The sequence below is a fragment of the Nicotiana tabacum genome, chromosome 2 (assembly GCF_000715075.1).
Source record: "Nicotiana tabacum cultivar K326 chromosome 2, ASM71507v2, whole genome shotgun sequence".
NCBI classification, from domain to species: Eukaryota; Viridiplantae; Streptophyta; class Magnoliopsida; order Solanales; family Solanaceae; genus Nicotiana; species Nicotiana tabacum.
The window spans coordinates 7084114-7107621 of NC_134081.1; the positions used below are offsets into that span (position 1 = coordinate 7084114).

Below are 23508 nucleotides of genomic sequence, written 5' to 3' on the forward strand. Positions count from 1 at the left end.
TATCTTAGTGCAATTGGTGCACTAATGTATCTTTCTAACATTACAAGGTCTGACATAACTTTTTCAGTTAATGTCTTAACAAGATATAGCTCTGCTCCTACAAGGAGACATTGGAATGGAATCAAACACATATTGCGGTATCTAAAAGGGACTACCGATATGAGATTATTTTATGGCAATGATTGCAGTCCTGATCTTGTTGGTTATGCCGATGCTGGGTATTTATATGACCCACAAAAGGTTCGATCTCAAACAGGCTATGTGTTTACATATGGAGGCACTGCCATATCTTGGCGATCGACTAAGCAATCAATCGTGGCTACTTCATCTAATCATGCTGAGATAATTGCTATTCATGAAGCAAGTCGAGAATGTGTATGGTTGAGGTATATAATACACCTTATTCAAGACAAATGTGGTTTGAAGTGTGACAAACTACCCACAATTTTGTATGAAGATAATGCAGCATGCATACTCCAGTTGAAGGGAGGATTCATAAAAGGGGATAGGACAAAGCACATTTCACCAAAGTTATTTTTCACACATGATCTTCAAAAGAATGGTGATATCAATGTGCAACGGATCCATTCAAGTAATAATATGACTGATTTGTTCACCAAATCTCTACCGACGTCAACCTTTAAGAAACTAGTGTACAAGATTGGGATGCGAAGGCTCAAGAATGTGAATTGATGCTCTCATCAGGGGGAGTTAATACGCGTTGTACTCTTTTTCCCTTATAAGGTTTTGTCCCACTGGGTTTTCCTTGCAAGATTTTTAACGAGGCAACCAAAAGGCGTATTTCTAAACATGTGTACTCTTTTTCCTTCACTAAGATTTTTTTCCCATAGGGTTTTTTCCTAATAAGGTTTTAACGAGGCACATTATCTATGGACATCCAAGGGGGAGTGTTATAAGAAAAATCAAATTATGGTGGATGTCTACTCTTTCTCCATGATTTTCTCAAATGCTTAATGATATATTCAATGACATATTTCTATGCTTAATGACATATTTTTCTTCACTTTTCATGCCTATATAAAGACCTTGTAATAGATAAGAAAATACACACAATTGAAGAAGAAAATCTTTTCCTTCTCTCTATCTCTATTTCTTGTTCATGTTTTACTAAATTGCTTTTATTTCATAACAACATTTCTTATTCATGTTTTACTAAATTGCTTATATTTTATAACATATAGTAACTTTTAAAATAATATTCGAATAATATGTATATTTTTGTATATATTTGCATGTTATATATTAAAAAAATATATAAATTTTATACACTTTTTAGCTACCGAATATAAATAATTTTGGCCGCGGACTAAAAATAATCTTTGCCTATTTAAAAGTTCAACTAGATCTTTCAAGTATAAACAATATACCCTTTATGGCGTCTCGCAAGACAATCACATAGATGTACCTAAACATTGTGTGTTAGCCTTGTCTGTTTAAAAATAGAGGTTAGCTTCTATACACTAATAATTGTAAAAGAACTTTCGGCATTATCAACAGTACCACTACATTTATAGCATTGTGATTAGGAGATAGAAATAGAAAAAAATTTAACTTTTATATATTATCAGTGTAAAAGAACTTTCTGACATTATAGACAATACTGTTAACTTTTACAATCTTGTAATTGGAGGATAGAGTTGGCCTTCAAATTTTACATGGTCCTAGCAACATTATTGGCTTCCCCTTCCTTATTCTTAAGTAGTTGCATGACATCTTCAATAAGCAATTTGGTATTCAAGAACGAAGATCCTTCTTCTTTTATTACCATTTTCGACATGTGTGCCAACTCCTTTGTTCTTTTTCTTCTTTCTTCACCCTCTAATCCTTTATCCATTAGTTGATCTATTGCTTTTTTCACTTGATCCTTATTAACCAACACTCCATTCTTCTCTTCATTCCAAGAATTAATACTCACTTCAACCCCAACTCGAACCCCAATCTTCAAAACATTTACAATGAATTTCTCATTGTAAAATTGCTCGGCGAACATAGGAAAAGTAATCATTGGTACGCCACAAAAAATTCCTTCCAGAGTCGAATTCCATCCACAATGCGTTAAAAATCCTCCAATGGATAAATGCGATAATATTAAAACTTGTGGGGCCCAACCTCGAATAATCATTCCTCTTCCTTTAACCTTTTCTTCAAAATTTTCATCCCTTAGCCATTTCTCAACTTCTAATGTAAGATTTAGCTTTCTAATTACCCAAATGAAAGGCACATTCGATGACTCCAACCCTAATCCAATTTCTTTCATTTGCAAAGATGAAATTTGACAAAGGCTACCAAAACAAGCATAAATGACTGATTTAGGCTTCATAGAATCAAGCCAACTCAAACAACTATGTTCATCTATACAGATCTTGTTTCCTCTATCAACCATTTCTTTATTACACAATGATACTGGACCAATACAAAAGACTTTGTTCATTATTTTCTTGTATTCATCAATATACCAAGGCTCCAACTCCTCAAAAGTATTAATCAAAGTACCTCTTGCCAAGTCTTGGGACTGTTTAATTTTGTCAATAATACTCTTCATATCTTGAGATTTGTTTGTTGAAGTGCCAATCAACATTTGACCTTTTGTGAATTCAATCTTGTGTGGCACATTAGGTATCAAGAATGAATCCGAATCCAACACAAGGGTTTCTTGTATTTTTTCCTGATTTATTATGTGAGAACAAAAGAGAGTGAAACAAGAAACAGTTTGAAATACATACCTTGGTATCTTGAATTTATTGGCAACTTGTTGAGTCCAAATAAGAGGACTAGTTGAAATAATACAACTTGGTTTTGGTTCCAAATCTTGAATCAATTTCTCTAGTGGTTCTTGCATCATCTCACTAGCCAAAAAGAACTCATTAAACAACTCTAGTGAACTTAGTGTATCTAAGTTTTCACATTCTTGAGGCAACCCAACTTCTTGATTTGGGAAATGAAGAGGAATTAATTGGATTTTTAGATTGGATTTCATAGCATGAGTTACTATAGATTTGTACCTTTGGGCATTGAGGTGTGTGGTGATAATAGAGACAGTCACACCATGCAAGGCTAGTAATTTTGCAAAGTCAGTTAATGGTATAATATGGCTTTGAGACATTAAAGGTATCAAAAGGAAATGAAGTTGTTTAGATAGGGAAGCCATTTTTGGAAAAGCTTTAGTTTGGTTATGTGTAAAGGGGATACTGTTTACTGCTCTATATTAGCTTGTATTGTGGTGAGATTTATAACAATGAAAAATTGTATTGAGATCTATGACAGTCAGTGGCGGAACCAGAATTTTTATCAAGAGGATTCGAAATATTAAAAAGTAAACACACGAACAAGTCAAGGGAGTTCAACATCTATTATTTATAATTAAAAAATAATTTTAACCTTATATATACATTGTAATTATCTGACGAAGGAGGTTCGGACGAACCCCTTCCGCCACCTAGCTCCGCCCGCGGTGACAGATGAGGACAAAATGGACGAGACAAATTTGAGTGAATGAGTGCCAAGGCAATTTTATGTCCGATTAGGGAAAGAGAATAAAACAAAGGACAAATGTGTAGTTAAGTATTGTCCTAAGAATTAGGCTCCAAAAATTATCATGCACTATGGGTTTATCCTACATAATGGAGCAACTTCTTTTTACGTTTTACTTACCTAATCACTTTGTTTTGTGCTATATATGTCAAAAGCAGTTGAATGTTCTAAGAAAACACGTAAATGACAAAAATAAAATCACCAAAGAATTTGATGAGATGGATAAAATCACTTTATACTTATTTAGAAAGGTCTCGAATTCAAACTTTAAAGATAAAGAAATTTATAGTAAGACGTAAATTCAATTTACATGCATTAATAGATTTTGGATACTTGATACATAAAAAAAAGGATGAAAAGAAAAAGAAATCAGAAGTAGAATATATAGTCCTTGCAGTTTGTTACGTAGATAATTTTGATTTGTTCGATTTTTATAGTTTTTACTAATGAACATCGTTGAGCTTACGATGGATTTAAAATTTAATACTAATTTACATATTCATTCATAGTGCTCTATGTATCCTAGACAAATCAAGCTATGTAATCTTTTCCAGTATTAATAATATTATTATTCTTTTAACCAAAATAGAATACGCTACTTAAAAAATATTGGGCATAGTTGAATAGCGTGTATGGCCTATAATACCATAGCAGTCTCTTGTATACGTATCTATCAGTCAAACACACCAAGTTTGACTCACAAAGAAATAGTACTTCCTCTATCTTAATTTTTGTGCTATATTTTCGCTTTTAGTCGGTATATTTTCTTATTTAGAAATAGTTTAACTTTAAACTTATTACTTTACCAGTTGAAATAATTTATAGTCATATAAATATATATAATTTGTTTTAAGTACTGAAATTATTTTGTGATAAACAGTTATGTATTTGGATAGAATTGCTGAAATTGAAAATAAACAGTTGATGTGTTTGGTAAAAATTGCTGATAAGCTCTTCTTTTGTAAATAACCAAAATTCCCTTAATTTGTTTTACAAAAGATTATAAATTTAAAAGTTCCTTGGTTAAAAAAAAAAAAAAAGGGAATGACGAATGTGAAATGAAGAAAAAGTTAGGAGGTTTACTTTGTGAAAGGAATTTTGTGAATTATAAAATATTATTAAAGATAAAATAATATAAGCTTTAGTCAAACTAAAAGTGTCTATTTAATTTTAATACTTATAAGCACTTTAAATACTAATCAAAGATATAGATAAATCAAAAAATACTTGTAAACCAGTTTAACAATTTTACAAGTTTAGCCAAACACCCTCTAAGATTATTGTCAGTTTAAGTTATTCGATCGAAAGCAGGCTATCTATCAAAATCAATTGATTATCACAATACACACTAGCTTGCACCAATATTTTACAAGTTTAATTGACGACAATATCTATCACGATGATTATTAACAAACCAAGAAAATAAAATAAATAAAACCTATTCCAGGGACAATGGTTTGGGCTAGTGGCCCTCTTTGATTTAGTCAGTCTTTTCAGTAGTAAGATGTTGAATCTAAAAATAAACTTTAAAACAAAAAAATTCATATTACTCGCTTCAACCAATAGTTAGACATTCTTATCGAAGCAAAGTTATAAAAGTACATTTCCATACTGCAATTGAAAAAATTAAATCGGTATATGATGCCGACGACCAATCAAAAATTGAATTTATAGTTTGAGTAAGAATATCATTAACGAACTATATCATTGTTATTTCTAAATTTGTTTTACCAATTTTATACCTTTTTGTAGTGAAGCCGAGGTGACCAAACAAAACTAAACACAATATAAATAAATAAATAAATAATAATAAATAAAAAAACAGGTTAATGAGGGCGAACAATTTGAATTGATTAAGGAACAAAATCACGATTAAAGGAAAAATGACAAATTTTTGCAGGCTCTGAATCGTTTGTTCAAAGACGATTGTTGTAACAAAGTTATGCAAAAATGGAAAATTTCTTTTCTTCTGACTACTGCATAGAAATGAGCGCAGCCACAAACAAAGAATAGAATATATAACTCTCAGTTTGCTTATGTTTGCTCTTACATCACCAATTTGACTATGAAACTGAAATAACCACCATAGGAGAAGCTTCTTCTTCAGTTCACAATAAATTAAATAATAATAGAAATAAAGAACCAACGATAGATAACAAGAATAAAAAGAGAACCAAGATTTTAACATGAAAAATCTTTTTTCAGAAGAAAAATATCAGGGCGTAAGATGACTAAAAGGTGATATCATTATTGAAACTTTAGCTTGTAGTCTCGAGAAAAGTATTCAACAGACTAATCCACATTAAAAAGTAAGTTAAAACACAACTTACTATAATCACTAGTAGAAACCTGCAAATTTCCAAAGAACGTTCAAGTCATTGAACGTGTGAAATAAGCTCCACATGGAAAGTAAAAATTGAATACTTTTAATGGTGTGAGATCTATTGAGGATGTCACGACCCGAAAATTGCACCCTCGGGATCGTGATGACGTCTAACATTTCACTTGCTAGGCAAGCTAACGTTAGAATAGTTTATCCATATTAACAGTTCAAATTAAATAATAATAAGGAAACCGAAATAGCTGAAATAAAATGTTGAAGTAAGGTGCGGAAAAACCATAACATTTGAAAAATCTAATACAGCCCGAATCTAGTATCACAAGTGCATGAGCTACTAGAAGTTCTACAAATAGAGTCTGAAATAAATACAACTATTTCGAATGAAATGAACAGTAAATGAGTGTAATGACCCGGCCGATTGTTTAAGTATTACGGCCTTATTTCCCCATTTATTGCTTATTCTGTGTTCAATTATAATTACGTGACTTGTCGAGGAGGTTTTAAAATGAATTGAAATACTTAATTCCGAGATTTAAGGCTTAAGTTGAAATAATTGGTCTGATGATAAATTAAGTGTAAACGACCTCAAAATGTAATTTTGATGGTTTCACTAGCTTTGTATGGTGATTTCGGACTTCGGACCTTGTCCGGATATTTATTTTGAGGCCCGTAGTTAAATTTGGCTTGAAATGGCGAAAATAAGAAATAGAAAGTTTAGAAGTTTGACCGGGGTTGACTTTATTGATAACGGGCTCGGAATCCAGTTCTGAAAATTTTTATAGGTCCGTTATGTTATTTATAACTTGTGTGCAAAATTTGAGGTCAATCAAACTTTATTTGATAGGTTTTGGTGTCGACTCTAGAAATTAAAATTCGTTAGTTTTCGTTAAGCTTGAATTGGGGCGAGATTCGTATTTTTAGTGTTTTGATGTGATTTGAGGCATCAACTAAGTTCGTATGATATTTTAGAACTTGTTGGTATTTTTGGTTAGGGTCCCGTGGGCCTCGGGTGGATTCCGGATGGTTAACGGATCAAAACTTGGATTTCAACAGCTGCTGGAAATATTTGCCTTCTGGCGGAGTTTTGCTCGCAGGTGCGACCTCGCAGAGCGAGTTTTCCATCGCAGAGACAACCAGGCATGGATTGAGGTAGTGATCGCAGAAGCGGGCAGGTAGATTGCAGAAGCGGGTCGCACCTGCGAGTGTGCGATCGCAGAAGCGGAAGGGCGAGAGGGGAGGTTGCTTCGTAGAAGTAGACAACTTCTTCGCAGAAGCGAGTCCGCAGAAGTGGACTTCTTGTCCGCAGAAGTGAATGCAATCGCAGAAGTGTAAGTTTCACCGCAAAAGCGGAACCCCAGATGTGGCCAAGTGCATCGCAGATGCGAAAATGCTGGGCAGTGTATAAATCGAAGTGTCCGAGAGTTTTTCTCACTTTTGGACATTTCAAGCACGGTTTGGGGAGAATTTCAAGCGAGGATTCATGGGAAAATTTGAGGTAAGTCACTTGTGATCATTGTTAGTCAATAATATTGATTTATCATTGAGTATTCCGACTAGATTACATATTTTTGAGGTATAATTGATGTCGGAATATGGTAAAATTGATATGGTTGGACTAGTGGTTAAATGGGCGTTCATATTTTGTATATTTTGTTAGGTTCTGAGACGTGGGACCCATTGTTAATTTTTTAGTTGAATTTCGGATTTTAATTTGGAAATTTAGTATTTTCATATGGAATGGATTCCTATAATTTGTGTTGATTGTATCGAATTAATTGTGACTAGATACGAGGCATTCAGAGGCAAATTCACGAGGCAAAGGCTTATTGGAATAAAATATTTCACGGTTTGAGGTTAGTAACATTTCTAAACTTGGTTCTGAGGGTATAAACCCCGAAAATATGTATTATGTGATTTGTTTGGAAGTGACGCACCTGCTAGGTGACGGGCATGTGGGCATGCACCGTAGGAAGTATAACGTATTTGATTTCGTGGAATTGTGTTGCCAAATAATCTTGGAATTATCCATGTACTTTCATGTGCTAAAGGAATTGAGTGTAGACTCGTATTAAAGAACACGTTTAAGTTGCGTGCCAATATTTTAGGGACCTACAGAGGTTGTATTGTTGTTGAATTATTTGTTTAAATTATAATTTTATACTCAGTCACATCTATTAATTGTATATCATATATCAGTCTCTGTTGTCATTCATTGATACATCATATCATCATGTCGGGTTGATTTTCATGTCATTGAGAGCCCGAGAGACTAGAGATTTTGAGTGATAATTATGGGATCGGGCTGCACGCCGCAACATGTTTTATTTATTTATGCCTAGATCTGGATTATTTGGGCTGAAGTTACCCCTCCGGAGTCTGCATTCCACACCGTGAGCGCAATTGAAATTATATTGAGAGATGGATCTTCCCTGGGCATGGATCTAGCCTGAATTATTTACATTTTTGAGATGGATTTTCCCTGGCATGGATCTTGCCTAATTATTTATATTGAGGTATGGATCTTCCTTGGGCATGGATCTTACCCGAATCATTTATATTTGGGGATGGACCTTCCCTGGGATGGATTGGCCTTATACAGTACTGAGTGACTCACTGTCAGTTGCTATTATATTTAAGATGGATCTTCCCTAGACTGGATTGGCTATATACAGTACTGAGTGATTGAGTATTTTGAGAGTGTGAGTGCATGAGGTATCCATTACGGTGCATCACATTCAGCATGTACATTGGCATGTTGATATAGAGATGTCATATTGCTCATATCATTCAGAATTGATGTATTTTACTTGTACTGAGTTTAACTATTGAACTTGAAAGTATGCCTACATTTTTGTACTGTTATTTCTATACTGGACTGTACCTGTTGAGCTCATCACTACTTTCAGCTCAAAGGTTAGTCTTGTTACTTGTTGAGTACATTGGGTCGGTTATACTCATACTACATTTTGCACTTCGTGTGCAGACCCAGGTACCTCCGAATACAACGACTGCTAGGTTTCAGAGATTTATCTGTTGGAGACTATCGAGGTAGTTGCTTTGGTGTCCGATGACCTTGACTTTCTTTCCTTTCAGTTATTTGTATTGTTCTACATTGTCAGACAGTGTTTGTATCAGTCAGACTATGCTAGTATTTAGATGCTCATGTATTGAGTGACACCAGGTTTTGGGAGTGTATTTGTATCAGTATTTGTGAGATTTTTCTATTAAATCTAAATATTATGTTATCAAAAGTTAAAAGATTATTGTAATTTATTGAAGTTATCGGCTTGCCTAGTATTGAGATAGGCGCCATCACGACATGGGAATTTTGGGTTGTGACAAGGAGGAAAGAGGAAGGGGACTTCAAGGTCTGCAGACGTCAGCAGATCTACCTCAACTCTCCGAATGATAATTCGAGCTAGTGCACCTCACGTATAGCTAGGACCAGTACCAAAATTTACACAAGAAGTGTAGAGTGTAGTATGAGTACACTCGACCCAATGTGCTCTGTAAGTGTCTGTCACGACCCCAAATTCCCTTCGTAGGATCTCGTGATGGCACCTAGTCTCTAAGACTAGGTAAACCTAACAATACGGAATAACAATAGAAATCTGAAATAAATAAATTTGAAATTCACATAATTACAACTCCCAAAACTCTGTAGGATTAAGTCACAAGCTTCTAAGAATTTTTCTTCAATGTCTCTATATATCAGAGTCTAAAGAAAATAAAGAAGCAACATATTAAGGATAGAAGGGGACTACGGAGTCTGCGAACGCTAGTAGATATACCTCAAAGTCTCCGTACACAGGTACCTCACTGATATCTGGGCTGGTAGAAAGTATCTGGATCTGCACAAAAAGATGCACAAAAGCGTAGTATGAGTACACCACAGCGGTACCCAGTAAGTGCCAAGCCTAACCTCAGTAGAGTAGTGACGAGGTCAGGCCAGGCCCTACTGGAATAATAAAAGACAGGGAGAAAAGTTTAATAATATAATAACAATAATGACAATGGGGATAAATCAAGTAAGTAGTATGTCATAATTTAACTACACAGAATAAGGGCAATTAACACCCGCGGAAGGGAAACAGAAATTTACAACTTTAAGAAACATACCAAAGATAACCAAAGGCAATGCAGCCATAAATAAATTCACAATATCTCATTTCATTATATCACCGCGGGAGCCTTCACATTAAAGTTTAGAGAAATTATTTTTTTCCAAAATAACATTCCGTGTTTTAGCCACCCTTATCATACCGCATGACTTCTAGTAGCTCCCCTACTAGCCACGCGTATCAAGTCACCCTTATCTCACTGCATGCGATTCAACACCCAGACCTTATACCACCGAATACGTATCAATATCACAATATATCACAATCTGCACCTCAAGTGCTCAAATATTTCAAATTGCCAAAATAAATCAACAACAACAATATTTTTCAAAATAGGGAGCTCACAGATCAATCACAATGAGTACAAAAATCTCACAAAATATTCGGGAATAAATAACTCAGCAAAAATAACATTTTCATAATTTTTAACACGTTGCCTCAATTCCAAATTTAAAATATCAATTACTTCGTATTAATAATATTTAAATTAAAGAAATTCAACCTTCAAATAATGCACAGAATAAAAGAAACCAAGTTTCAACTAAACATGTAAAATAATTAGCAGGAAAAGGTCAAGCAAATTTAAGGTATAGAAATTAAATCAATGATGAAGAATATAACAAGATAAAATAATTTAATTAATATGCAACAATGATCTACACAATTTAAAGACATAAACTTTCATATTTAGTTCGTGTACACACTCGTCACCTCGTGTACACGACTTTTAACACATCACAATTATCATATCAATACCAATCCTAAGGAAAATTTCTTCCACACAAAGTTAGACAAGTTACTTACCTCGAACCACGCTCAATTAGTCAAGTAGTGTGCCTTTTCCTCAATTTTCTGACTCCGATCGGCTCGAATATAATCATAATTAATTCGATTCAATCAATACAAATTATAGGAATAAATTCCATAAGAAAATATAATTTCTCTAACAAAAATCCGAATTTTAACCCAATAATCGCCCGTGGGGCCCACATCTCGAAATCTGATGAAACTTATAAAATCTGATAATTCATTCAACCACGAGTCTAACCATACCAAAATTACTAATTTCCGACAACAATTCGGCCCTCAAATCCTCAATTTTATCCAAGAGGTTTTTCTAAATCTTCCAACTTAATTCACCAATTAAATGTTAAAAAAAACCATGGATTCAGGTAATTTGACCAATATTGAGTTAAGAATACTTACCCCGTTGTTTTCCTTGAAACTCTCCCGAAAATCGCCTCTTCCCAAGCTCCAATTTGGTAAAAATAGAAAAATGGGACGAAGTCCCATTTTCAGAGCTTAAACATTCTGTCCAGGTTCACATTTGCAGACAAAAACTTCGCATTTGCAAATGAACAGTACCCCCCTATGAACAGTTTTCGCAATTGCGATAAATTGTTCGCAATTATGATAAATTATTCGCAATTGCGAACTGCACTAAAATACAAAATCATCACAATTGTGATACATTGTTCGCAATTGTGAGTGAACAGTAATCTCCAATAAATAGTGTTCGCAATTGCGAATGAACAACACCTCACCAGGAACCAGCAAACTCAAACTTCTCCGAAATGATCCGAAACCACCCCAAAACTCATCCGGAACTTCCCGTATACAAACTATATATGAATTTCAATCAGAAAATACCCTACGAACTTGCTCACACACTCAAAATACTGAAAAGAGGTCGTCTTCATCCGATATTGAACATGGTCAAACTCCCAAATTTCTTAACTTTACTAGTCTCTCAACCAATGATCCAAAAATATACCCAAACTCCTCGGGACCCCATCAAATCATACCAACAAGTTCTAAAATATCATACGAACTTAGTCGAAACTTCAAATCACATAAAACAACGCTAAAATCACGAATCATACCCCAATTCAAGCTTAAGGAACTTAAGAATTTCCAACTTCTATGTTCGAGGCCAAAACCAATCAAATCAAGTCCGATGGACCTCAAATTTTACAGACAAGTCATAAATAACATAACAGAGCTATGAAAATTTTAAGATTTGGATTCCGACCCCGATATCAAAAAGTCAACTCCCCGGGCAAACTTCCCAAAAATTCAACTTTCGCTATTTCAAGCCTAATTTCACTACGGACTTCCAAATAATTTTCTGGACATGTTCCTAAGTCCAAAATTACCATATGGAGTTATTGGAATCATCAAAATTCTATTACGGGGTCATTTTCATATAAGTCAATATCCTGTCAACCTTTTCAACTTAAGCTTTCAACCTTGAGACTAAGTGTCTCAATTCATTCTGAAATCTCTCCGGACCCGAACTGACTACCCGACAAGTCACATAACAGTTATAAAGTACAGAATGAGCAGTAAATGGGGGAACGAGACTACAACTTTTAAAATGACTGGCCGGGTCGTTACAGTTTCGAGCCTAACCTCGACGAGGTAGTGACGAGGCTATGACAGGACACTCATGTAATTAAACCTGTAAAAACATAAATATATGTACCAAACAATAACAAAATAGAGATTTAATATGTACAGTTGGTAGGAAACACGCGAAAGGGAAAAAATGATACGATAACTAAGCAGGAAAAACAATACAAATAGTCAAATAAATTATCAACCAAAGAGGACAAATAACATACGATATGAAAATAGCACGGCATCACCTTTCGTGTAACGACCCGACTGGTCATTTTGAGCTCTAGCGCATCATTCAGTGGTTTGATACCCTGAGCAGCTTCACTTCAGGTATTATGACTTGTACGCGTGGTCGGAATTTAATTTCGGGAAGTTCGGAGTTGATTTGGAAAGAAAATTCTAATTTCGGAAGCCTTAAGTTAGAGGAATTGACTAAAGTGTGATTTTTGAGTAAACAACCTCAGGATCGGGATTTGAAGATTTCAACAGGTTCGTATGATGATTTTAGACTTAGGTGTATGCCCGGAGCGGGTTTTGGATGGCCCGGGAGCGTTTCAGCGCCTATTATGGAAGTTGGCATTTTTGGAAGAAGTTTCTAAAGTTGGGTTGAAGTGCATTTCAATGTTATTGATATATGTTTGGGATTCCAATTATGGGAATAGCTCCGTATGGTGATTCTGGTATTGGAAGCGCGTCCGGATATGGATTTGGAGGTCCGTAGATCATTTGGCAAAAGTTGGAATTTGAAGGTTTTTGAAAGTTTGACCGGGAGTGGACTTTTTGATATTGGGGTCGGATTCCAATTCTGGAAGTTGGAATAGGTCCTTAATGTCGAATGTGACTTGTGTGCGAAATTTGAGGTCAATCGGACATGATTTGATAGATTTCGGCATCGATTGTAGAGGTTTGAAGTTTCAAGGTTCATTAAGTTTGAATTGAAGGGTGATTCATATTTTAAGCATTGTTTAATATGATTTAAAGGCTCGACTAAGTTTGTAATTTGTTTTGGGACATGTTGGTATATTTGGTTGAGGTCTCGAGGGCCTCGGGTGAATTCCGGATGGTTAACGGATCAAGTTTGAACTTGGAAGAAATGCTAAGGCAGTTGGTATCTGGTGTAACCGCACCTGCGAGGTTCTGGCCGCAGGTGCGGAACCGCAGAAGCGGCCAAGAGGGTCGCAGAAGTGGTTCTGGCTGGGGAAGGCTGGTACCGCACCTACGCATGAAGAGTCATAGAAGAGGACGAGCAAATGCGCTACATGGGGCGCAGATGCGGGGATTGTTGGGCCGAGCTAGAGCCGCACCTGCGATGGAATTTCTGCAGGTGTGGAGCCGTAAAAGTGGCTATTTGACCGTAGGTGCAAAGGTCGGGCTGGGCAGATTGAATTAAGAACGGGACTTGGCTCATTTCCCCCCATTTTTCACTTGGTTAGGGCAATTTTGAAGAGTTTCAAGGAGGGGTTTTCATTATATATGTCAAGTTTTGGATCGGCGGTCACAGGTTTAAGGTGTTAGGGAGGCGTTGGAGCCGGGTTTGGAACGTCGGAGTAAGGTAAGTCTCCTTTCTAACCTTGTAAGAGGGAACTAACCCCATAGGTGAATCAAATCATTATGTGTTCCTATTTGTGGGAGCTACGTATGCACGGGATGACGAGAGATCGTGCGTAGCTACTAATATGTTTATGTCTAGGTAGTCTAGGACCCATATCATATCATACTTGCGATGCTTGCATCCTACTTGTTAATCTAAATTTCTTAAATCATATCGAAACTTGGTAAAGGGACTTTAAAAGGTTAAACTTCATTTACTTGACCGTTAAATGAGAATTTGCAATTTTGGAATATTTTCCCCTTAATAAATCTTGAATAGGTTATTTAATGTGTATTTTCTCTTTTGTGGAGCTGGCCGAACGCCTCGTGAGGTTAAATAGATGCATTTATGGTTAGCGTCGTTCGACCCTCGGTAGTGCACAATTTAAATATTTATGTTGGATCGGGCCGTACGACCTCAGCATGATTTGCGCATGATATATTTTTGGAATTGATAATAATTGATATTGCTTTCATTGGCCCGAGATACAAAATTGTTAAATGACAAAAATAAATTTGGAAATTTCTTATAAACAAAAGAATTGTTTACTTTATTTCATGATAATTGAGTTTACAACCGTTTTACGTAATCTATGCTTAATTATATCATTGATATTTTATTTATAGCCCATAGTAAGTGTTAAAGTCGATCTCTCCTCACTACTTCTTCGAGGTTAGGCGGGATACTTACTGGCTACGCGTTGATTTACGTACTCATACTACACTTACTGCACATTTTTGTGCAGGTGCATATATGTATAGTGGCCTTGTGAGCGCAGATGCGCAGTCATTGCGGGGATTTAGGTAAGCTGCATTCCACGTTACAAGTCCGCAGCCAGCAGAGTCTCCTTCAGAATATTTATATTTCTCCTGTCCGACTTTGTATTCCGGACATATGTTGTATTTTATTTTGCATTTCTACTTGAGACTCATGTACTTGTGACATCGGGTTTTGGGGGTAATTTGGGCTGTCCTGTATTGAAATTGTTAAAAATATTATTATTTACTCCGTAAAGCTCTTTTTATTATTAAATTGAAGGAAATGTGATTTTCAAAAATATTAAAATGAGAATCAAGTTAAGTATTTATTTTTAGCTTGCCTGACAGCGGTGTCCGGCGCCATCACGACCTTTAATAGATTTTGGGTCGTGACAACATGGTATCAGAGCACTAGGTTCACTTAAGTCTCACAAGTCATGAGCAAGTCTAGTAGAGTCTTGCGAATCGGTACGGAGACACTTGCACTTATCTTCGAGAGGCTACAGGTCTCTTATGGGCACTTCCTTTCTTGATTCCTCATCGTGCAATTTGATTCCTCTGAGGCTATTGACTCCATCTCCTTCATATTCAATCTTATGCAACGCGAAGCGCTTGTCATAAATTGGGAATCGAGGAATTGTAATGGCACTACAGATGTGGTGCAGGTTGTTTCTCCCTGCGTATTTGATTGGGCTAGAGTCGTCGCCTTGCGGAAGGCCGTTATGTCGTTTCAGCTCAGTATCAGTATTATCTAGGTTTTGAGATTCGGCATTGATTGTTATGACAATTCATATGTTGCTATCGCACAGTATTTGTGTAATGGTAGGACGCTTGCCTATGCGTCGAGGCAGTGAATAACTCGAAAGAAGGCTTTACTCAGTGCATGATTCAGAGATTCAGTATTTTATTTCAGGCGGAGGAAAGGCGATCGGACTGAGAATATTCAGGTTTGGGTTGACGGAGTAACGAGACTCGGTATTTCGAGCATGGTGGAATTTTCATTTGTGATGTGGTATCGTCGCCCTAGGTTGAATGTGTTAAGTTCGCCGGTGTTATGGTCTTCATGAATTTGCCTTCGGGGCATGGTAGTGTGAAATAGTGCCGCGGAAGCGGCTGTCAGAGATCGCAGTATGCAATGGTTTAGGATCGAATCGGTGTTCCTAGTGTTGATGGATCGAGAAAGATGATCTTCGAAGAGGTATAAAGTTGGTAGCGATCTATTGGTTCAAGTTCTGCAGAGACAGATTTTGAATTAAGGCAACAGTTGGGCAGCGGAGGATGAGGAAAGAAATATGGGAGGTGTCTTGTCGCGGTTAAGTTTCTAGAAGGCCAAGTATGAGAAGCAGAGGTCGAGTAGTTGCTTAAAGGAGAGGGTTTGACCAAAGTGGGAGAGTGGCAGAGTAGCATATGGGTTCTGTGGTAGGATAGCTACACGTGTTGCAGAAAGTTTAGAGTGATTTGGAACTCATGGTGGACAATGACTAAGTCTACGAACTTAATTTGGAATATTGACTGATATACAAAGAAGGGTTGGATACGATGGAAAGGAGTTGCATGATATGAAGAAGGATACAACATGACTTTGGATTGGAATGTATTGTCACACCTTTAGTTGATGTCCATAAGGAGTGAACGGATTTGTACACCTGGTGAATGAGCACGAGCTCAGGATGGTTTAAGGATTTCATAGTAATGGTACTCAGTGCAGCGTCGATGGAAGGTGTCAGCATGGACTTTCCACAAGTGAGTTATCTCCTGTGAGCAGGCTGGCAGTTGTGTGGTGTCAATGAAGCTTTTACGAAGCATTCTACCAGCTATCCAGTAAGGGATCAAATAGGTGAATGTGGCTAGTGATTTAAAGTGTTCATAAAATATTTAACATAAGGATTTCCGAGAAATTTGGCGGGTTGATTATGCAAGATCATATCAATGGGGGATAAGGAATCTTGGTGGGTTCCAGAGTTATGCGATGGTAGCTTCATTTGAGTAAAGGATTTGAGGAATGTGTATTATAATTGGCCTTATCAATTCATGTTCAGGCTTGGGGAAGACTCAGGATTTATGCTTCGTGTAGAGGTGATTTACAAGAAAAATGATTCAGTCAGGTGCTTCTTTGAGAAGGTGTTCATGTGCTAGAAGAGCCTTGGGGTTTGATTATATTCGGGACCAAGTCAGAGTGGGTGAATCTTAACAACGGTCCTAGTGGATTCAAAAGTTAAAGTGTGGTGCCTAAGGATTTCGAGTTTGTAGTATGGTTAAGTATAGAGTTTTTGCAGCGGATTATGAAAGGGGCTTAAAATGTTCTATGTTATCTTCGGTATGCGGTGTAGCATTGGAAGAATGGGAGAAAATAACTTTGAAATCATAGGGAAATTATCAGAATGGGTGTACCAGTTGAAGATGTGAATATGCGCACAAGGAGGGTATCCGATGGTTCGTGGGTTTTGAGACAACGTGGTCTCATGGAAAAATATCACTCAGGGTGAGTGAGGATTTGGGTTCATGATGTTTTTAATGGAGCTATTATTATTCCTAAGGCAAGTCCAGAGTAAATTAGAAGAAGTCGGATCGGTTGGCAATAGTTGAATTGGCATAATGGTGGAAATGATCAGTTCCTTCAGCTTGTTAAGTTCTACATGTGGTTTGTGGCAGTGCCTGCGAGGCTTGACGACCGCCGTAACTAATTTTATTTGGAGGTATTCGAGTATTATAACCTGTTATGTGTATATGGATCCCGGAAGAGTTATGGTGGTTTAGACCACTACTTGAGGATTTGTATTTTTCGCAGTTATCGGAATTTAGTCACGTGTTGCAATGGTTCTTCTAAGATGAGCTAAGTAAAAGGTTTATATATGATAAAGTGTTTATTCTATTAATGGTTCAGGAGTTATAGTGAAATTCTTGTACTGTCGCGTATTGGCATGCTAGCCACAGTGAGCGGCATGGGAATTTGAAGTTGAGGATCAAGGTTGCCGTTTGGTGTTGGCGAGAATATCACGAGCTCAGATGAGCAAGAAAGGATTCAGTTAGAGTAAACTGATATTGTCTTGGGCGTCACCTGAGATCAGTGTCCTGTATAAGAGGCTTTGTGTATTGATTTGCGGCTTCTTGATTTGCTTTACAGCATTAGTGTGGCTGGTGATATGGATGTGCAGGCGGGTTACCTGATGCGGAAGGTCGTGGGAACGTATCCCACGAGAAGATTATATAAGTGTGCCATGTAGTCACTTGATTGATTAAAGATTTGAAACCAAGAATGGAGAATTGTTACTATCGCTAATGTGAGAGTTTAGGCCTTAAAGGCGCTCTATTCAGTTGGTTGTGAATTGTGGATGTTTGTTTCGGATTTGGCAGCTGTTCTTGTGTGTCATGGGAAAAAAGGTTGTTGTGGATTTATGAATTCTTAATATCCCAGTGCGGTACGATCAAAATCGACTTGAGGTCTGTGGATGGATCTAAATATGAATGTGGGCTCTATATCAAGCCGAATGTATTCATTTCAGCATAGCGTTGTTTTCAGAGGGGTCTTCGGCCTTGGATGTTATTTCTGTTGTCGGCCCTTTTGTGTAATCTCTATTGTGTCATGTGGGTTGTGAGACTGTTTGATTATTCGCACTCGTATTGAGATCTCGTATAGTTTGTGGTGTTATATGAGCAGGGTGGCTCTCGAGATGCAGATCGTATATCGCACCTTAGTTGTGATTGTGTTTTATAGCACGTGACGCTACCAGTCTCCCCAAAGATTTGTATTATGCACTTGATGTTCTTATGGTTGATATTCAAGCATTTCGTGAGTATAAGCATTACGGCTCGATGTGTGTTTTCTTTAGACTATTATGTGTGGATCGGGTGGCACGCCGCCACAAGTATATGGTTGGATCGGGTGGCACACCATCACGGATATGTTGATTAGATCAGGTAGCACGCTGCCATGGGTATCATGGTTGGATCTGGTTGCACGCCGCAACAGTATCATGTGTGGATCGGGGTGTATGCCATAATAATGCATTATTGAGTACAATTTCCCACATCTATTAATGTGTGTTTTGCTTCTCATTTCCTGAGGAAGGTCCATAACATCTTTTTAGTTGTTTAAATTAGTTATGTGGGTTGAGTAGATCTTCCCAGAGTTTGTTTCCTTATGTATCACATTCGAGTTTTTAGCTTGTTGGCACATTGTGGCATCATATAAGACTTTTGGCAGTGTCTGAGGTGGCTTATTGTGAGACGAGATTATTGGACCTGGGATCAGTGCGATCAGATTTATATGAGGTACATTAAATAGTAAATATCGATATTCAGTCCAAAATGAGGTAATGGTTCTTGTCGGGAGGAGAGACTCCATGAGTTGTGATTCAGCAGGTGGTTATGAGTTTCTACACATCTCTTATGTCATGACAATATTGCGAGAACTGAAATAGGACTTATATGCTTCATGAGATGTGTTGTGGGCATCATATTCATGGGATTTCGGCTATTATTGTTAGGGGATGTCATTATGATCATGTGAATAATGCGGTGTATGGTGTGCATTAGGTAAGAGTATACAATCAGGTATCGGTACATCGTGTAGTGATGGATACGGTGTTCGTATGTTGGGAACAAACCTGGTAGAGGATTTCAGATGTTGAAATTTGGCTCTAAGGCTAACTTGACTGGATAAAAGGGAGAATCTTCAGAATTGCTCGAGCTAGTGTGTTCAATTGGGTTGTGGTAGCACGGGTCGGTGCACGATGTGTTAAACAATGATTTCAGATTCCAGAGCAGTTCTTAGAACGTTCGAGGATGAACGTATGCTTAAGTGGGAGAGAATGTAATGCCCCGGCCGGTTATTTTGAGCTCTAGCACGCCATTCAGCGGTTTGAGACCTTGAGCAGCTTCATTTCAGGTATTATGACTTGTACGTGCGGTCAAAATTTAATTTCAGAAAGTTCGGAGTTGATTTGGAAAGAAAATTCTAATTACGGAAGCCATAAGTTGGAGGAATTGACTAAAGTGTGATTTTTGAGTAAACAACCTCGGGATCGGAATTTGAAGGTTACAATAGGTTCGTATGATGATTTTGGACTTAGACGTATGCCCAGAGCAGGTTTTGGATGACCCAGGAGTGTTTCAGCGCCTATTATGGAAGTTGGCATTTTTGGAAGAATTTTCTAAATTTGGGTTGAAGTGCATTTCACTGTTATTGATGTCCGTTTGGGATTCCAATCTGGGAATAGCTCCGTATAGTGATTTTGGTATTGGGATCGTGTCTGGATATGGATTTGGAGGTTCGTATGCCATTTGGCGAAAGTTGGAATTTGAAGTTTTTTGGAAGTTTAACCGGGAGTGGACTTTTTGTTATCAGGGTTGGATTCCGATTCCGGAAGTTGGAATAGGTCCGTAATGTCGAATGTGACTTGTGTGCGAAATTTGAGGTCAATCGAACGTGAGTGGATAGGTTTTAGCATCGATTATAGAAGTTTGAAGTACCAAAGTTCATTAAGTTTGAATTGGAAGGTGATTCATATTTTTAGCATTGTTTGATGTGATTTAAAGGCTCAACTAAGTTCGTAATGTACTTTGAGATGTGTTGGTATGTTTGGTTGAGGTCCCGAGGGCCTCGGGTGGATTCCGGATGGTTAACGGATAGAGGTTATACTTGGAAAAAATGCTAAGGCAGCAGGTATCTGGTGTAACCGCACCTGCTAGGTTTTGGCCGCAGGTTTGAAGCAGCAGAAGCGGCCAAGAGGGTCGCAGAAGAGGTTCTGGCTGGGGAAGGTTGGGACCGCAGATACAGTCAAGTTTCGCAGAAGTGGGAGCGCACCTGCGCATAAAGAGCTGCAGAAGCGGACGCGCAGATGCGCTACATGGGGCGCAGATGTGGGGATTGTTGGGCCGAGCTAGAGCCGCACCTGCGATGGAATTTCCGCAGAAGCAGCTATTTGACCGCAGGTGCAACGGTCGGGCTGGGCAGATTGATTTAAGAACAGGACTTGGCTCATTTTCCCCATTTTTCACGTGGTTGGGGCGAGTTTGGAGAGCTTCAAGGAGGGATTTTAATCATCTATGTCAAGTTTTGGATCGGCGATCACCGGTTTGAGGTGTTAGGGCGGCGTTGGAGCCGGTTTTGGAACATCGGAGTGAAGTAAGTCTCCTTTCTAACCTTGTAAGAAGGAATTAGCCCCATAGCTGAATCAAATCATTATGTGTTCCTATTTGTGGAGGCTACGTACGCACGAGGTGACGAGAGTCCGTGCGTAGCTACTAATATGCTTATGTCTAGGTAGTCTAGGATCCATATTATGTCGTACTTGCGATACTTGCATCTCACTTGTTAATCTAAATTGTTTAAATCAAATCGAAACTTGGTAAAGGGACTTTAAAAGGTTAAACTTTATTTACTTGACCGTTAAATGAGAATTTGAAATTTTGGAATATTTGCCCCTTAATAAATCTTGAATTGGTTGTTTAATGTGTATTTTCTCTTTTGTAGAGTGGGCCGAACGCCTCGACATGTTAAATAGATGCATCTATGATTCACTCCGTTCGACCCTCAGCTGTGCATAATTTAAATATTTATGTTGGATCGGGCCGTACGACCTCGGAATGATTTGCGCATGATATATTTTTGGAATTGATAATAATTGATATTGCTTTCATTGGCCCGAGATACAAAATTATTAAATGACGAAAATAAAATTGGAAATTTCTTATGAACAAAAGAATTGTTTACTTATTTCATGATAATTGAGCTTACAAGCATTCTATGTAATCCATGCCTAATTATATCATTGATATTTTATTTATAGCCCATAGTAAGTGTCTAAGTCGACCCCTCGTCACTACTTCTTCGAGATTAAGCGGGATACTTACTGGGTACGCATTGATTTACATACTTATACTATACTTGCTGCACATTTTTGTGCATGTGCATATATGTCTAGTGGCCTTGTGAGCGCAGAGGAGTGGTCATTGTGGGGAATTAGGTGAGCTGCATTTCACGTTACGAGTCTACAGCCAACAGAGTCTCCTTCAGAATATTTATACTTCTCTTGTCCGAATTTGTATTCCAGACAGATGTTGTATTTTATTTTACATTCCTAGTTGAGACTCATGCACTTGTGACACTGGGTTTTGGGGTGATTTGGGTTGTCCTGTATTGAAATTGTTAAAAATATTATTATTACTCCATAAAGTTCTTCTTTATTATTAAATTGAAGGAAATGTGATTTTCAAAAATATTAAAATGAGAACTAAGTTAAGTATTTATTTTTGGCTTGCCTGACAGTGGTGTCCGACGCCATCACGACTTTTAATGGATTTTGGGTCGTGACACTTCGTGCTTTACTCTCATCCTTACTATAAACTGATGTCATAAGAGAAATAGCGTGTCATGACATCACCCTTTGTGATTTTACTCTCGTCCTCACCATGTAACAGTGAATAACTGATATAGATTGGCACGACATCATCCTTCGTGCTTTAACTCTCTTTCTCACCATGTATTAATCAGTAATTAAGGTAATGAAATGGCACAACATCAAATAAGTAATAATTTAATCGAAGCATTGATGTCTTAATTAAAGAGGCAATAAATCACAAGGAAACAAGTTCTACCTGCATGCTTTAACCCAACAATAACGCATAAGTACTCATCACCTCACATACATGTTGTACCCACACATTAAACATGTAGCAAAATAGGCAAACAAGTTTTAATTACTCAAATTAAGGTTAACCATGACACTTATCTCGCTCCGCAACCAATTCCAAGTTCAACTACGGCCTTGCCTTTCGAACAAGCCTCCGAACCAACCACATCTAGCATATTATAAACCAAACGATTCCAAATAAGCCTTAGAAACTAGCCACGATTGCAAAAGGTGCGATTTAGATCATTATTGAAAAAGTCAATAAAAGTCAACCCCCAGCTCGCTTGGTCAAAACCCAAGGTTCGGACCAAAACCCGATCACCCATTCACCTTCGAGTTTGGTTATGTAGTTCAATTCGAAATTCGATCTCACTTCGAGGTCTAAATTCTAATTGTACAAAAATTTCTAATTCTACCCAAATCTCTAATTTCTACCACGGAATTCCTAGATTTAAGGTTGAAATCTTATAAAATGTAATGGAAAATTGAAAGATACACATAAGTCCAATAATATCATACAAACTCGCTTGCGTGAACAAAACACCATAATAACGCTTAGAACTATGAATCGAACACCAAAACGAATGAAATTTTCAATGAAGCTTAAGAACTTTCAATATTTTAACCGGACATCCGAATTACGTCAAATCAACTCCCTTTTGCACCAAATTTTGCAGACAAATCATCAATACAGTAATAAACCTATACCAAGTCCCAGAACTAAAATCCGTACCCAGTGGCAATAAAGTCAAACTTCAATCGAACTTATTAATTCTTTAAACTTTTAAGCCTCTAGTTTTTAATAAATTGCGATAATTCGAGAATGGGAATTTCCGAATTCAATTCCAGGCATACGAACAAGTCCCAAATCATGATACGGACCCACCGGGACTATTAAAACACCGATCCGGATCTATTTGCTCAAAACGTTGACCGAAGTCAATTTAAATGAGTTTTAAGGCATGATTTCACATTTTAATCAATTTTTCATATAAAAACCTTCTAGAAAAAGACACAGACTACGCACGCAAATTGAAGAACACTAAATGGAGCTAATCGAGATTTTGAAACACAAAATTTTAAGGTTAAAATTGTAAATGACCTATCGGGT

The 23508-nt window shown here is 37.2% G+C and overlaps 2 protein-coding genes across 2 annotated transcripts in view; both read right to left on the reverse strand.

The window, feature by feature from the left end:
* Positions 1-1557: 1557 nt before the first annotated feature.
* Positions 1558-3238, reverse strand: LOC107824610 (UDP-glycosyltransferase 73C4). Its single transcript, XM_016651411.2, has one exon. The coding sequence runs from the start codon at positions 3167-3169 to the stop codon at positions 1673-1675; it is 1497 nt and encodes a 498-aa protein (XP_016506897.1). The 5' UTR covers positions 3170-3238; the 3' UTR covers positions 1558-1672.
* Positions 3239-5844: 2606 nt separating this feature from the next.
* Positions 5845-23508, reverse strand: part of LOC142166097 (uncharacterized) — a 30351-nt gene continuing 12687 nt past the window's right edge. The window contains exon 6 of the mRNA XM_075224518.1: positions 5845-5901. Within this exon, the coding sequence (XP_075080619.1) occupies positions 5845-5901 (57 nt within the window). The remainder of the gene's footprint in view (positions 5902-23508) is intronic.